The sequence below is a fragment of the Moschus berezovskii genome, chromosome 7 (genome assembly GCF_049115385.1).
Source record: "Moschus berezovskii isolate FMDL1 chromosome 7, NW_MosBer_1.0, whole genome shotgun sequence".
NCBI classification, from domain to species: domain Eukaryota; kingdom Metazoa; phylum Chordata; class Mammalia; order Artiodactyla; family Moschidae; genus Moschus; species Moschus berezovskii.
The window spans coordinates 88,788,014-88,803,667 of NC_142466.1; the positions used below are offsets into that span (position 1 = coordinate 88,788,014).

General features: G+C 42.2%; 1 protein-coding gene across 9 annotated transcripts in view; it reads left to right on the top strand.

Moving 5' to 3' along the window:
• AOPEP (aminopeptidase O (putative)) overlaps window positions 1-15,654 on the top strand; it is a 432,382-nt gene that overhangs the window by 114,458 nt on the left and 302,270 nt on the right. For all 9 annotated transcript variants that reach the window (XR_008686140.2, XR_016037874.1, XM_055427422.2 and 6 more), the window contains exon 5: window positions 3,687-3,932. Coding sequence is in view for 7 of the 9 variants with exons in the window: in XM_055427422.2 (XP_055283397.2) it covers window positions 3,687-3,932 (246 nt within the window). In the remaining 2 variants the exon portion in view is untranslated. The remainder of the gene's footprint in view (window positions 1-3,686; window positions 3,933-15,654) is intronic.

Sequence of the window (15,654 nt, forward strand, 5' to 3'; positions counted from 1 at the left end):
TCCAGACACTCCTACACCGCAGTTTATATTAACATCACTGTCGACAACTCACTGGAGGCTGGTGGTGGCATTTTGAACACTTGTGATTTTTATGGTAAGCAAGCATCTAAGCTGCTTGCTAAAATGTTAATAAATTGTGTAACCTATGTCACTGTAATTTTCAGAATTGAAAAAAATTTTTTTCTCCCAAGAAAACTGTAAGCTCCTCAAAGATAGGGTTGGAAATTTATTCATATGTGTGTAACACAGCAGCATCCTTTGAGGTGCCTTGAATAGAGCAAAGATGCTGGAAATATTTACTAAGTTGTCAGGTTGAACTGAGGAAGGGGTCTGTGAGTAGTAAAGGACATGCTTTCCAAGGGAGACTTTTCTAGCAATCCCTTTGAATCTATGGTAGGAAAACATTTGTGTCAAGTGGTTCTAGTACAGCAGCTTCTTGAAACAAGAGATTGGGCTGAAGAAGAGCTTCTTGACAGTTTTCACCTTTGTGATTATGAGTAAAATATGGTCATTCTTACTCTTTGGAAAGACCTCTTATAAAATAATTTTAGCCTAGCAATTGTGAGCGGAGAAGGCAATGGCAAGCCACTCCAGTACTCTTGCCTAGAAAATCCCATGGATGGAGGAGCCTGGTAGGCTGCAGCCTGTGGGGTCGCTAAGGGTCAGACACGACTGAGCGACTTTACTTTCACTTTTCACTTTCACACATTGGAGAAGGAAATGGCAACCCACTCCAGTGTTCTTGCCTGGAGAATCCCAGGGACGGGGGAGCCTGGTGGGCTTCCATCTATGGGGTCACACAGAGTCGGACACGACTGAAGTGACTTAGCAGCAGCAGCAATTGTGAGAGGGAACCAGTGATCAGCTTCCCATCATTTACCATTCTAACATATATTTCACCAGTTCTTCCCACTCCTGGCAACATTCAGTTCAGTTCAGTTCAGTTGCTCAGTCGTGTCCGACTCTTTGCAACCCCATGGATGGCAGCCTACCAGGCTCCTCCGCCTGTGGGATTTTCCAGGCAAGAGTACTGGAGTGGGTTACTATTGCCTTCTCCCCTGGCAACATTAATGGGCACTAATACTATTGATACAAGGAAGAGTAGGAAGCCAGAGAACCACAGACCAACTGAGCTCAGCTTTGAGAAAAATCCAGGATCCTAATTTACTCAAGAAGAATCATGAAGTATGTGGAGCCTAGGGTCAGCAGAGAGGAGCTTGTGATGACTCAGTGTGATGAAAAGAATAGTTCTTACCCTTCAGGATGTTGTGTGCATTAGTTGGGATAATGCATATAAAGTGTTCAGAACAGTGCTTGGCACCTAGTGAATGTTCAACAGCAGTTGCAATAGGACTTATTATTGCTTATTATTCTTACTAAGTATTGCAGATTATTTATTAATTAACCATCAGGCATTATTAATAATATGTACTATTAAAATATTTACTCTGATACAAGTCTGGACACAAGGAACTGGTATTTACAAATGCTTGATTTGTTGATGATATTGAGAATGTATTGGAGCAGGCACATACACAGAGATTAATAACTGAAGGTTAGTGTGAAAGGAAAATATGGCATCTTTGGGTTAATATTGCTCCTGTGGGAGACTATTCATGACCTTATAAAAGTACAATATTACCTCACCACTTCAGGAACATGGCTGATGAGTGAAAGGGGCTCCTGTGGTGGGTTGTCATGGAATTGCAGTGCCAGAAGAAATCTTAGAAATTGTTTTAGAGTCTCTTTTTGTTTTTAATTAAAGCATAATTAACATACAACAAAGTGCACAGTTCTAAGTGTTTGGCCTGATGAGTTTTTGATGATTGTATGTGCCCTAAACCAGACAGAGAGCTTCTATCAACCCCCTGAGTTCCCTCACATCCCCTTCCAATCAACTCCTCCCCTCCCCCAGCAGCCACTTGTGTGAGAGAATGTTAGAGATTAGGGAAAAGAGGCCCCCCGATACTGAGTTGCCTGACTCAGGTCAGTTAGCCAGCCTAAGACCAGCCTCTGAAGCCTAGGTTTCCTGATCCACCCCCGCCCCCCAGTAGGAACACAAGTGTGGCTTCCCCGATGCCGTTTCCATTTTTATTGGGAGTCTTATGGTCTCACTTAGTTTGATTATAGCTAGATTACCTTACAGTCCTGCACATTTTCTCAGGCTTTGATTATGAAAAACAGTGGTAATTCACACAACTAGAATGACCTTCATGACCTTGGCTAGTGTCATTCCTGTCCAGGGAAAATTTAACTCATCCCTTTTTTCTTTTTAACAAAGTAGCTTTTTGGGGTGTACCTTTGGCTACCGCAAACTATTCTCTAACTTTTGACTGAATTGATGTACTGACACAGTATTTGTTATTAGGTGGACAGTTGCAGCCTTTTCAGTTAGATGTTTACCAGAAGGCCTTTTTACTCATTCTCTCTGTAAAGCAAGGTTATTAATCCAGAGACTTTGACTAATGTTCAATGACAATAATGAAGTTCTTCCTGTCACTTTATCCTGTCAGAAGTTTTTATGGGTCTCCACCCACTTCTCTTACCCTAACCTGTGGTAAAATGTCACTGGTGCAGGAAACTGTGTTCTATGTCCCAGGCTGGTGGAGGGTGAGGCTTATCTCCGTGGCGGTGTGGATCTTCTTGGGCATTGCTGGCCTCGGATGGGTGAACGGCACTTTAAGCACATGGAAAGGAGTTATTGGTGTAGTCTGCTCATATTGGGATGTGCCAGCATTTTAAGGTGTTTCAATGTTCACTGTGAAGAAGTACCTACAGTTAGAATTATAATTTGCTGTTTCAAATTAGAGGGACTTCCCATTCTGTTTGAATAAAGGCTGTGTTAGCAGGTGAAAAAATAGTTTCCTTTGATGTTGGTTTCTTTGGGTAGATACGTTCTCTTGAGGCCTCTGAGTCAGGTTCTAGGAATTCTTTTCCGGCTCCACCTTTGCCAGAATAACTGGCAGTGGTCAGATGGTGTGGGACGGGCTCTGATCTTTTTCCTTAAAAGGTTGATTCAGTTAAATTTATATTGAAAGTGGATTGGAGAAAGTGTTGTATCAAAATGCTCCTGTATTCCTTAACAGCAAAACTTTTGAGGGCCTTCATAAAGAACGGTTATTGTAGGTTACTTTTCAGTAAAATGGATTATATTCTTTTGAAAAGCTTGAAATGGCATTGTGATTTGTTCCACAAGATACATTACCGAGTCTACATCTTTTATTCTAGGACATTTCAGAGTGGAATCTTTAACTTGGTCGCACTGTTCCTTCCTTTCTAAATTGCAAATTATTCTGAACTGGAGAAGATTTTTTCCCATAGTGACATTTGAAAAGCACATTTCTAAGGATAGGAATTGCCTTTTATTTTGCTGGGGGATTGTTTTGTTGTTTTGAATCTTAGAGATTCTCCCTGTTTATTCTAAAGCAAGATTTTACTGCTTCCACTTAGCTTAGATTGAAGATAATCAATTCAGCACTTTGATAAGTGTTTTGACCTGTAATTTTTTCACCACTCTATAGAAATAAACAAGACAAGAACTCAAATGAACTATTTTGCTTATGAGTCCATCAGAACCACTGTCTCCTGGAAGTTGTCTATGTCTGTGTAAGTACCTCATCTCCATGGAAAGAGGAATAAACCTAATTTACCATAAAATGTATCTATTTATTTCGTGTTGCTCCCAGGTATATTGGCGTTTGTGGTCACATGGAATATCCCTGCCGCTTCCAGAATGCTTCTGCCACCACCCAGAAGATCATTCCTCATCGGGTCTTTGCTCCAGTGTGCCTGAAGGGTGCCTGCCAGGAGACCCTTCTGCCGCTCATCCCTCCTTGCCTGTCTGCAGCACACTCTGTCCTGGGAACACACCCATTCTCCAGGCTGGATATACTCATTGTCCCTGCCAACTTTTCCAGTCTAGGGATGGCCAGGTATGTTATTTTGTTGTGGTGCCTGGAGAACATGCCTTGGAATTTTTTTTTTTCTTCTAAATTTTGGCACGTGTGGCACGCAGGATCTTAAGTTCTCAGACCAGGGATTGAACCCACACCCCCTGCAGTGGAAGCACAGAGTCTTAACTGCTGGACCACCAGGGAGATTCCTGGAAACTCTTTAACTATTTCTTGCTTTCTCTGAGCTGTCAGAGTAGTCATTTGATAGATTGGAAGGGTCATCTCATTGCTGCCTTGAGGGATAGTGTGTGTACACTCCACCATGCATGAGCCTTTGCATGTCACGGGCTCAATTCAGTTGCCTTGAAAATAACAACTCACATTGTTGCTGTGATTGAGAACACTTTGTGCTCCCAGAGTGGCATATGCTGGATCGTGGCTAATCAGTGGCTAGTTAGCTTAGGCAGTAAGAGCATAATGCTAATGAGCCCAAGGTCATAGCTCTGGGCAGAGTCAACACAACTTGGTTCTAGGGCACAGGCTGCCACGTAATCCTGTCCAGCTGTCTCATCCATTCTCACCACTGGTCACAAGGGCAACGACTTGAGAGCCCCTGTGTCAGAGAGACTGTGGATGGATCAGTGTAAATCTATCACCACCGCTAGAAAAACAGCTCAGAGCAGATGGCTTACTAGTGGAGGTTTAGGGGGGGTCACTTGTCTTGATACTATTTTTTAATGTAATAAATATATTGTATTATTCTTATTGTCATCCCAATTTAGTTCATATGGAAAATCAAGACCTGCAAGTTGAACCTTTCCCTGTGTGTAATTTATGCCTAAAATCCATTCATTAATGCTGTTGTTCATTCAGTAATAGGGAGCTGTGTTTCACTTAGAATTTTACTTGGTTATGTACTCAGGCTTTTCTTGGTTATATTTCTGTTTGAAAACCTTAATCATTAGCAAGTGAATATGCTTGACTAAGGATGGGAAAAATAAGCTCATCAAAACATGTGACTTTAAGTTTTTCCCTATTAGTCAAGGAAATTCCTGCTGCCAATTAATTTCCATGCTTTTGAACAGCTGTCATTTGTGGTGTTTTCCCTGAAAGCTGCACACATTCTTAGTAAAACCCATGAGTAGAAAAGAACTGACCAGAACATTTGCCTTTGATCTGTACTACACACATATACTTTTAAAAAGCTAGCTGGCTAGTCTTAATCCTTGAGGAGGTCTGAGAAGGTCATTTAGACTGATTTTTATCCTATATTCATGAAGATAATGGGAATGTAAAAACTAGGATAATTATATATATTTGGTTATGTGCCTCATGTAATTGTCTCAGCTGTCTATATATAGAATTTGTTTTAACAAGGGGGCTTCCTTGGTCCCTTTGAAGAGTCTGATGGACTTAATTTGAGTGGAATTATTGGCAAAGGAAGGGTTGTTCATTAAATGTTTCTCATTTGTACACAGTTTTGAGGTACTGCATTTATTTGGAAGTTTTTAGCACTTTATGAGAGTTGCAGTTTTTCAGGGCATGTTTGCTAACAGTTCCAAGTTCTGACCTGAGGGAACCAGAGGCCAAGTAGTTTTCATACAGAGAAACTTATTTTCTACAATTCCTTCCTGACATCAGTCTGCCAAAACCAGAATTTGTTGACCTGTAGGCCAATCTATAAAGCTTTTCTTTTTAAGTTTGCCTGCCCAGGCAGGTAGGCTGTGTGTTTGCAGCTTTTTGCAGTATTAAATTGATTTAAACATGCTTAAATCTGTTTCTTTAAAGTAATAAGCCTAAGTATCCTATGGCCAAATGGTACTGGGTACAAATGTCAAAAGCTGTGATGGTGATAATAACTGAGTAGAAACAAGACTGCTTTTATGCTCAAAAACAGGAGAACCGTACATTTAAAAATTTGTGGTTGGTTGTCAAATATCATTTTTTTTCCTTCTTTTTAGACTGTGGAAATAATCTGCCCTGGTCTAGATGTTTTCCTGGGCTTAGTTACCACTCCCTGTATTTGAATGGTGGAGGGGGGATTGTGGTGTCTTGTACTGCCAGTTGGGGGTGGGGAGATACTCTGTTTTTCCTAACTCTGACCTAAATTGATTCCACTTGCTTGGCTTGACTCTCTCGGGATCCCAACACCTTGAGCCACATGTGACTGAGTAGGGTTTATGACTCAGCTGGCTCCTGGAGCCCCGTTGCCTTATTTATGGTCAAGGCTTTGCTTGGGGCTGTGTGAAACAAACTGGAACAAAAATGACAGTCTTGCAGGTCAATTCTCTACCCTAAATAGGAGTAGAGAAATCTCCAGTCTAGTAGGAGCCATTCAAAAAGACATCTCCACTGAAATTTGCCATTGTTCTATTAGTTGTAATGCACTGGAGAGCAAAGGATTTCTTGGTAAATTAAATGGTTCTTTCCTGAGTCCACATTTTATAAACATGTATGCAAGATCATGAATTCCATACCTCTGGACTTCTTTAGTGACTCAGTCTTAATCTTAATGAATAACATTTTATACTAATTTCGTATTCTTTTTTGCTAGATGACTTTAAACAGTCCCACATGAACTAAAATGAATAAATTATTAATAACCATTTTAAAGAGTGTTTAAAACTTTTGGGTGATATCCATAATGATTTCACTGTATTTTATATATTACATATCATAATTTGTATGAATAAAATTTTCCTCTCTGAGTCTGTTTTTGAGCCTGATTTTGGTATTTCAGTAGGGATAAAAAAAATTTTGTATAATTTAAATGTATGATAATGACAAATCAACTTATAAGGAAGTAAATAATACACAACATTTTAGAATTTGGAGTGCTTTTCAAACATAGCAGTAAAACTAGAATATTTATCAGTACTGCACTTCCTGATTTTTATTACTGTTTAATATAATAGGACCTGTAACATATTAACTCCTCCCCCTTTTCTGAATCACTGTTCCAGAGGAGAGATACTTTCATGTTATTCCAGTTTTGAGAAAAATGACTAGTTTGTCTTTAAGACAATATTGACCGTCGTATTCCCATTCTTTTCTCGTTTAGGAAGTGTGGGCTTGCTGTTTTTGTTTCATTTTACTTTTGCTTTCCTATGAAGGCTGAATTTGGCATATAAGGAGCCCTGGAGTGTACCTTTCTGGGGTTGAGTAATGTGGTGTCTAAATGAAGATAAGAATGCATTTTAAATGAGTCTCTAATGTATAGAACAACTCCCTTCTTGTTGGTATAATTAGCATTCTGCCATTTTCATTGTGCCTCATGTTTTCTCAAATGTCTCTACGGGGTATTGACTAGTAAGCCTAATTTCCTAGGTATTGAGAAATACATGAAAGGAACTCGTCATCCTGCTTACACTCTTTGTTATAATAATAATAATGTTAATGGAATAATATCCTGGAATCAGATTTATGACAGTTGCCTCCAAATTAACACCTCTGTCTTACCTCTGTGTATGTTTATAATAAATGCTTAGCTTCACCATTTGTCTTTCAGCGGTTCACAATTACATGTCACAGGTTGTAATTAGGTTGGCAGAACTACCTTGCTGACATCCAAATACGTTCTTTTTTTTCCCCTCCTCTGTTTGATTTTGAAGGATCTTCTGCTTATCATTTCAGAGTGGTTTTATGTTTAGAGCATCAAATGAAAAAGCCATCTCCTAGAGGCTGCACTTCCCTACCCTACCACTCATGTGTAGAGCATTCACCCCTGGTTTCTCTTGAAATATTGGAAAAAAAAAAAAAAAAAGGAAGCAGAGTGATTGATGATAGGTAACAAATTCTGCTTTGACCTTTTCCCTCTGGTTCTGTACCAGATAGTCTTGTTCATGAGTTTATCTGCTTGTTTATTCATGTATTCATTGTTAAAGTTCTATGAAGCACATACTGTGTGCCAGGTAGGATTTAAGATGCTGGGTCTACCAGCATGAAAAAGGTTGATGAGATCTCCATCATCATGGGAGTTACGTTCTAGTCAGGGGAGAAAATAGTAGGCATAAAAACTAATAATTAAGATATGTACTGTGCAAGAGGAAGGGGACATATGTATACACATGGCTGATTCATGTTGATGTTTGGCAGAAACACAATTCTGTAAAGTGATTATCCTTCAATTAAAAAATAAATACATTAAAAAGATTTTTTTAAGTTGAAAGAAATTGAAGACAATACAAATAAATGAAAACAAATTAAAAAAAAAAAAGTTGTGTATTATGAAGAAAATAAAGCCAAGTAAGTGATAGAGTAACTGGGGACCAGACGCATTGTTAGGGTGAGGAGGCAAAAGCTTCTTTAAAGAGTGAAACTGAAGAATGGTAAGGAGCCAGCCGTGTGATAAACTGGTGGAAAAGCAACTCAGACTGAGGAGTGTTCAAGTCCGAAGGCCCCAAGCTGGGAACCGTTGTAATGGGCTGGAGGAGCAGAAAGAAGGCCAGTGTGGCTAGCATGGCTTCCCTTAGACATAGTTTGGGCACCAGGAAGTGCCAGAGTCCTGCAGGGCTTCGGTCACCTGAGCCACCTGCACACCCATCTGAGGAAAGTGAGGAAGAGCCCCTAAGGAAGGGCAGAGGTTGAGCAGAGATCGATGGCTCCAGGCAGTCCTGTATACAGGGAGGGAGTTGCCAGGGTGGTCACATCTTTTCTGGGGACCAGTGGTGCTATGGCAGCTCATGACCAACTGCTTGGAACCTGATTTGGTTTAGTACCTGCTGTTCTTGAGCAGCATTCTCCACAGAGAAGGCATCAGAGCACTTGGCACCCAGACTGGCAACTCGCCCCAGCAGCTGCTTCCTGATTCTTGGAAGCTCTTTTTTGATGAAACAGGTCACAGGGAGGGAGGCATTATTTATATGTTTTCTCAGCCTAATTTTTAAGGTTTTCAAAGACTGGACAAAAATAGGGCTAAGTAAAGAGCACAGAGAAATAATTATCAATTACTGAAGATCTTCAGTGTACTTCACAGTAGAGGAAAATGATAAAGCTCCCTATTACACGTGGCTTGTTCTTAAAAGATTTGATTGTGCAATAAAAGGCTTCTGAATGCTTATACTAGTTCCTGACTGTTGCATACCCAATTTTCTTAAGTACCTCAATTTGCGAATAAACGGTGTGCACATACATGCCCAAGAATGAATGTAACCGGCTCTCCCTCCACCCGCTCCTCCTGGGGTTAGACAGGGTGTTGTCCTGTTTGTTCTTATCTCCCAGCCAATGTGTAATAGAAGAAGCAAAACATAACGTGCTGGTACAAAGGGCCTGTTGTTTTCAGCCTTCTAATTGTACTCCTTTCTATTGGGGAAGGAAGCAGTCATAAATTTTTGTCATTATCTTAAGTAGCAAGGTTTCACAGTTTGGGGAATTTTTCTTTACTTGTTCTTTGTTAGCTTCCAGTTGAATATTTGAATCCCCTAAACTAAAAACTGCCATACTTTTAAACAACCCTCGGATAAATTTCAGGGACTTGTGACCCTTGATTTCAAGGCAGGATGCAACCATAGTGATTCTTTCCTTGGGAAACTGGATTTCAAGCCCTAAATTAGTGTACCTTTCAGCTCACCAAGGTTTCCAGCTCATCTGCTCTCTCTGATGTGCTGCGGATTTGGGGGTCTATGTGTGGGTTTTAATTCTTTGTTATTGTCGTCATTTGTTTCCCAGACTTTAATAAATTCTTAAAGTTCTTTCTGCATGGATTGTTTTTAAAAATATTTTGAAGGAGCACTTCTTTCCCCCGTTTTCCTGTATAACTCTTCTGCTTTTACAAACAAGTGGGTGTCAATGATAGAAAGCGGCTCATACCTTCCTTTCTTCCTATAAAATTTCAATCTTTTGTTTACTGACACCCCTGCCATTCACTGGCGCAATGAACAAAGTGTATCGTGGGTAGCAAGGTCCCCGGGTCTACACAAGGGGGCTCAGTCCCCCTCAAATGCTTTCCCTTTGTTGCTTTCTTTATTTTTCCAGTTTGTTTTCTATTTCTACTTTTCTTTTTCCTTTTTTCTATTTTTAATTAATTTATTTTTAAGTGGAGGATAATTGCTTTACAGCGTTGTGTTGGTTTCTGCTGTACAACAACATGAATCAGCCATACACGTGTATACACATGTCCCTGGGAGGTGGGATGGAGATTCTATTTTTCTTCTTGAGAAAATTGTTTGACTTCATTTTACTCCTACCTTTCGGAGAAGGGCTTTCCCCTTCTAAGGTGTTCTGTTTCTTTCATTTTTTTTTCTTGAAATAGAAATGGGTATTCATAAGACAGTGTTCTTCTGGGACTCTGGAAGTCCCTAACCCTAACCCTAACATAATCAGTTTGTAGTGAAAGAGGCAGGAGGGAGAAGGTGTGCATATGCTCCATTCTTTACAGCGCAGGTACAGGACCATACATGATGTCCCCTAGTCACTTAAGAGCTGGAAAATCAGAGACAGAGGTAACAGGGCCTTACCCTGGGATGGCTCTCAGAGCCGGGGGTTCAGACTGAGGCAAGACTCATCGGTAACCCTCTCTCTCTCTCTCTCTCTCTATATATATATATATATATATGTATATATTTGCTTCAAGGTCCCCCTAAAGAATCATAGTGTCTTGGATTCTACTTGAAAATCAGCATTCACTATGGGCTTGTTTTGAGGCAGCCTTAGAATCTGGGTACCAGGCAAATCCCTGGATCACGTGCGTGTGTTGGGGCCAGATTCTCTCTAGAGAGGAACAACAGGCAGAGCGAGCTCGCAGCTTTTGGCTTAGCCAGAATCTTCTTCTTGCCATCAAACAGCTGTGCTGCTTGTCAGATCCAGAAGTAGCATTTTATCATCATTATGCCATGATTCCTCACCCACTGAAAGATTATGCTTAAGTGTTTTGTTTTCTTTGAACTGTCCTCCACATGCTTAGACTGACAGTCTTACCTCTGAGAGCACCGCTGGGGTCATCCTTCAAGAGAACTTGTCAGGCCTTTGAAAGGCCTTCCTGAAGCAATCACCCCTCTACCTACATTTGTAATCTTCTCTCTCTATTGATGTCATCATAGGCCCCTAATCTCTTCCAGCCCTCGAGCCTGAAATGGCCAGTCAAGCCCGGCTTTTCCATTTTTCCATTGCAAAGAAAAGGCTCGTACTTTTTTTTCCTCCCCTTGGTTATTTCTCTACAGAAGCATCATTACTGAATAAAACATACACTCCTTGGGTGCAAAAGAAGCATGGGATTGAATGTGCAAAGTTGTCTGAGTTGGAATATTCCCAGTCTTGTGCGTTCTCACTCCTGAAACCACTCCACAGAGTGAGCACACGCTCCTGGCCTCTGGACCGTGTTGTGCATGTGCTTTGGCATGGAGCAGCATATGTATTTCTCTTAAAGCTAGACTCCTTTGGGGGAAAGCGCCAACTTGGGAAACAGTTCTCAAGCAAAGCACAATATATGAATAGTCCTGCTCAAGGGAACATTGCCTATGTCATACTACAGCCATTGTGCAGCTGGAACCCACCATGTCCAAGCCCTGTAGGCCTGTTTTTGCATAAAGCAGGTGAGGGATTTCCTTGTCACTTTACTCCCTGCTAAAATGTAATTGGAAGACTATCCCAGCTACTTTTGCTTCAAAAGAAGCAGTGACTTTAAAAGGCCAAAGATGTGAGGAAGCTCTCCTTTCAAAATGTATTACTTAAAAAAAAAACAACCCAAAAACTGATTACTTTGGGGGATTTGTGAGTACATTGCAAAAATCCACCCTGATTTAACCCCAGAGTGGAGCTCGAAATAGCTTGAAGTAGAATGTTTTGTTTCTTGGTTAACTAACTGTGCTATTTTTAGAGGTGACTCCTCAGAAAGTCTAGACATTGTTCTGGAAAGACGGAATACCAAATCTGCCCTTCATGTTCCCATTCAGTGTGCTGAAAATGACCACCTCCCCTCTTTACCATCAAATGGAAATCTTGGAATTCCATTTCACGATAGTGTGAGTGATACTTGGTCTCCCAAGCCAAAACTTGGGTTGGCCAAGGAGCTGGGGGTGCTCATGTAAGCCTGGAGACCCACTACCAGGCCTTTGTTTCTTAGAGGCCAGCCTGCTGAGATATGGGGACTGTGGTTGGCAGACCCTAGTGTTCGAGTTGGGCTTCCCTGGTAGCTCAGCTGGTAAAGAATCCGCCTGCAATGCAGGAGACCCCAGTTCAATTCCTGAGTCAGAAAGATCCCCTGGCAAAGGGATAGGCTACCCACTCCAGTATACTTGGGTTTCCCTGGTGGCTCAGATGGTAAAGAATCGGTCTTAAGTGTAGGAGACAAGGGTTCAGTTGCTGGCTTGAGAAGATCCCCTGGAGGAGGGCATGGAAAACTTTTCCAATATTCTTGCCTGGAGAATCCCCATGGACAGAGGAGCCTGGAGGGCTACAGTCCATGGGGTCACAAAGAGTAGTCGGACACCACTGAGCGACTAAGTGTGGCACAGCACAGTTTTCAAGTTAGTCTCTTCTGAGAGTCCAAGCATCTACACTCAGAATGAGTCCGCTGCAGTTTCTGGCTTTTATCAGCCATGTGTGATTTCTGAACATCCCACTTGGAAAGGGATGGATGGGCAAAGCCAAGGATTCATTCAGCAGACTCATGTCAATGGGCAGGTGTGATGAATGCTGATGATTCTCTGGCTCCAGGAAATATGAAATATTTAGCCTAAATCAGGATTTTCTACCTAGGTTCCAAGAAGACTAGTTTTGTGGAATGTTAATAATGTGGGAAAAGGAACTGTGGGTTAATTAGTTTAGGAAATGAGTGGATTAAACAAAGTAAAAAGGGAGTCTTTACTGGAGGGCTTCTGAGAAAGCCTTTAATATCTTATTATCCTGATTTAATATCCTGGCATGTATATGCCTCTCAAAGACCAGGCCAGAATATGCAATATTCCTCCAAAACCTTGCTCAGGGATCCCCCTTTACAGTGCACATTTCATTGGGCTGTTTCGGGTCTTAGGGAAACCACCTTCTCAAAACACACTTTAGAAAGTGATTCCTGGGGAAGAAATATCTTGGAGCCCATGACGTGACTGGCTGTGGAGTCCAGCCTTCATGTGATCTGAAGCTTTGCTTTAGGGCAGTGAAGAAGACAGGCTCACCACTTAATGCTGGGGGTCCCACACCTTTCTGATTATGCATTGATTTTTGAACAGTCACCCCTTCCATATATTTATATTTATTCATAAGTCATATACATTTAGTACAGTGTTACTATATTAGGTTGGAGAAGGAAATGGAGACCCACTCCAGTATTCTTGCCTGGAAAATCCCATGGACGGAGGAACCTGGTAGGCTGCAGTCCGTGGGGTTGCAAAGAGTCAGACACGACTGAGCAACTTGACACACATACACACTATATTAGGTATACTATGCAAAATATATATTATATATATATATATTGGATATACTATAAAACATGACTTAGTGACAGGACAACAACTATAAAATACAATCAAAAATGGAAGTTTAAGAGGATGAGGAAAAAACATTGATGAAAGGAAGTTCTAACATTTCTTCCTGCACACCACGGGGTTGGCTAGTGCCCTAGGATCTCTGCAGCTGCCTGGGCCCCACCACGGAAACTCTGAGTCAGTGGGTTTGGGGTGCTGTCTTGGTATCTGGAATGTTAACATGTCTGCCCAAGTGATTCGGCTGCAGGTGTTATTTTGGGGGAACTCTGGACAGGTAAGTATCTCTTGGGGAATCTTTCACAGACTCTTCACCCTGCTGTCATCTCTTAGGTAAGCATGTTAGACTGAAGAGAGAGGATGCTGGGGACATTCCTTGGTGATGCCCCCTGCTTCTTCGTTACTCATAAGGAAGGTGTGTTCCCCAGGAGTTGGGCCCAGTGACAGGCCGGAATCCCCAGCAAGTGACTGGGCCTCCCCAGCCTAGTTCTCTTCTCTGGAAAAGTAAGGGGCTCATTTAGAATTGCCTGCAGAGGGGCTTAGAGCCTTAACATTCTTTGATTTGATTAGGTTTGAGTTTTATCTTGAACAGTAGTGGGGGTGACTCAATTTCATTCAGTAATTTACATACATGTATATTTTCTTTTTGATGTAAGGGCTAGTTAGATCATAAGCCTGCAATTTTCTTGTACTTGGGCACCTGGGCAGCAGTAGGCGTTTAAATGTTAGGTCTGCAAGCGGGAGGTTCAGAAGGGGCCTCTCTTACCTCTAGTTAATTGCAAAATAAACAGATCTCAAGGGCAGGGGCCCCTTCCTTTCATAATAGCCGCCTCTGCTCTGTGCACCATCAATGCAAAACAGCATTTCCAAACATTGCATCAGGAGTGTGCTCCATGGAAAAAGGCCTGCTGCCTTCAGCCTGGCAATTTACCGCTCAGGCCCCTCAAAGTTAGCAGCTAACTTATCCCCTCCCACCCACCCAGCCTTGTTTTTAGCCTCCAGATATCTCCATTTGCAAGCTAATAAGTTGCACATACATATGTTTGAACAGTTGTCGGGCTTGTCTGCTGCTCAAACTGTGCTTTGGTTTAAAACAAACAACAACAGAGGCCAAGAGGTGGGGGGTGGATGAAGACATTGCCGTTTAACCTGCAGGTGGTGTTGTTCTGACCTTGACAGTCAGCTTTAAACGACCTGTCAGGTACCTTTTTGTGCTTCTGGGCACACCCACCTGGAAGATATTATATCCCCTCAGCTTTATGTGCCCCAGCAGGCAGGCACCGGGTCCCTGGATTTTGTTTTCATCGGTGGAAGGTTAATGCATGCATGGCAGGACTTTACTGAGAGGGGCCCAGCACAAATGCTGTTTTCATTTAATTCTGATTTCTCTTCTTCCTTGGCCTAACCCTCCCCGCCCCAGGCTCTCCCCCCAAACCCCTCCAGATTCTCTCCACCCTGTCTTCCCTGTTCTTTCAACCCCTCTGCTTGGCTTCAAACCATTTCTTCTTGGCTTTGATATCTCCTTGCAGAGCTGCAAGCAATCAGGAGATTATGGACCCCAGAGCTCAGCAAGGCACATTGCCTGGTAGGGGGGCTCAGGCCTCGGTCCCCAGGCCACCACAGGAAATGGGACCCAGAAAACCTGCCAGTCTCCAGACCCTGTGCCCCTGTGCCTGTTCTGGTAACCAGATTCCTCAGGGTTGGGGTGGGGGCAGGCAAAGTACTGTCTCAGATCAAGTGGTATCTGGGGAGACAGACCTCTTTGGGAACAATTCTGACCTTTCCTGTGTGGTCAAGGGTCATCTCTGCGGCATCTATTTGAATTTTGTCTTTTTTAAACTTTGAGTTTTTCCTGGGCCTTCTGAGGTCCTACATAATGGTGTCTGGAAGTTGGAATTAGGAGAGTGAATGGACAGATGAAGGAATCCAATTGGATTCAGCCTCATGCCTACCAGTGCTTGGATAGTTTCAGGCAATTTGAGGGTACAGATGCTGGCTCTTTATGCAGGGAATCCCTCTTCCTTGGCTTCCATGTCTAAGGCCCCAACGTTGTTGAAGGTGACCAGTACTATATTTCTAAAGGTAGAGATGAGAGGGAGGGTGTTTGTTCTCAAGAACAAATGTACATCATATTATCCTGTAATACTTCTTCCAGTGTCTGAAAGGAAATAGGCCCACATCTAGATATTTACCTTTCCAATGCTGCCTGCACCAGCCATGTGTTCTGCCGTTCAGTGAGCTCCCAGAGGTGCCTCTACTGGTCCTCTAGACAACCCCCTGAGATGAGACTCAAGATCTGAGAGGAAGATCAGTGCTAGTCAACCCATTCTCCTCAGACCTCA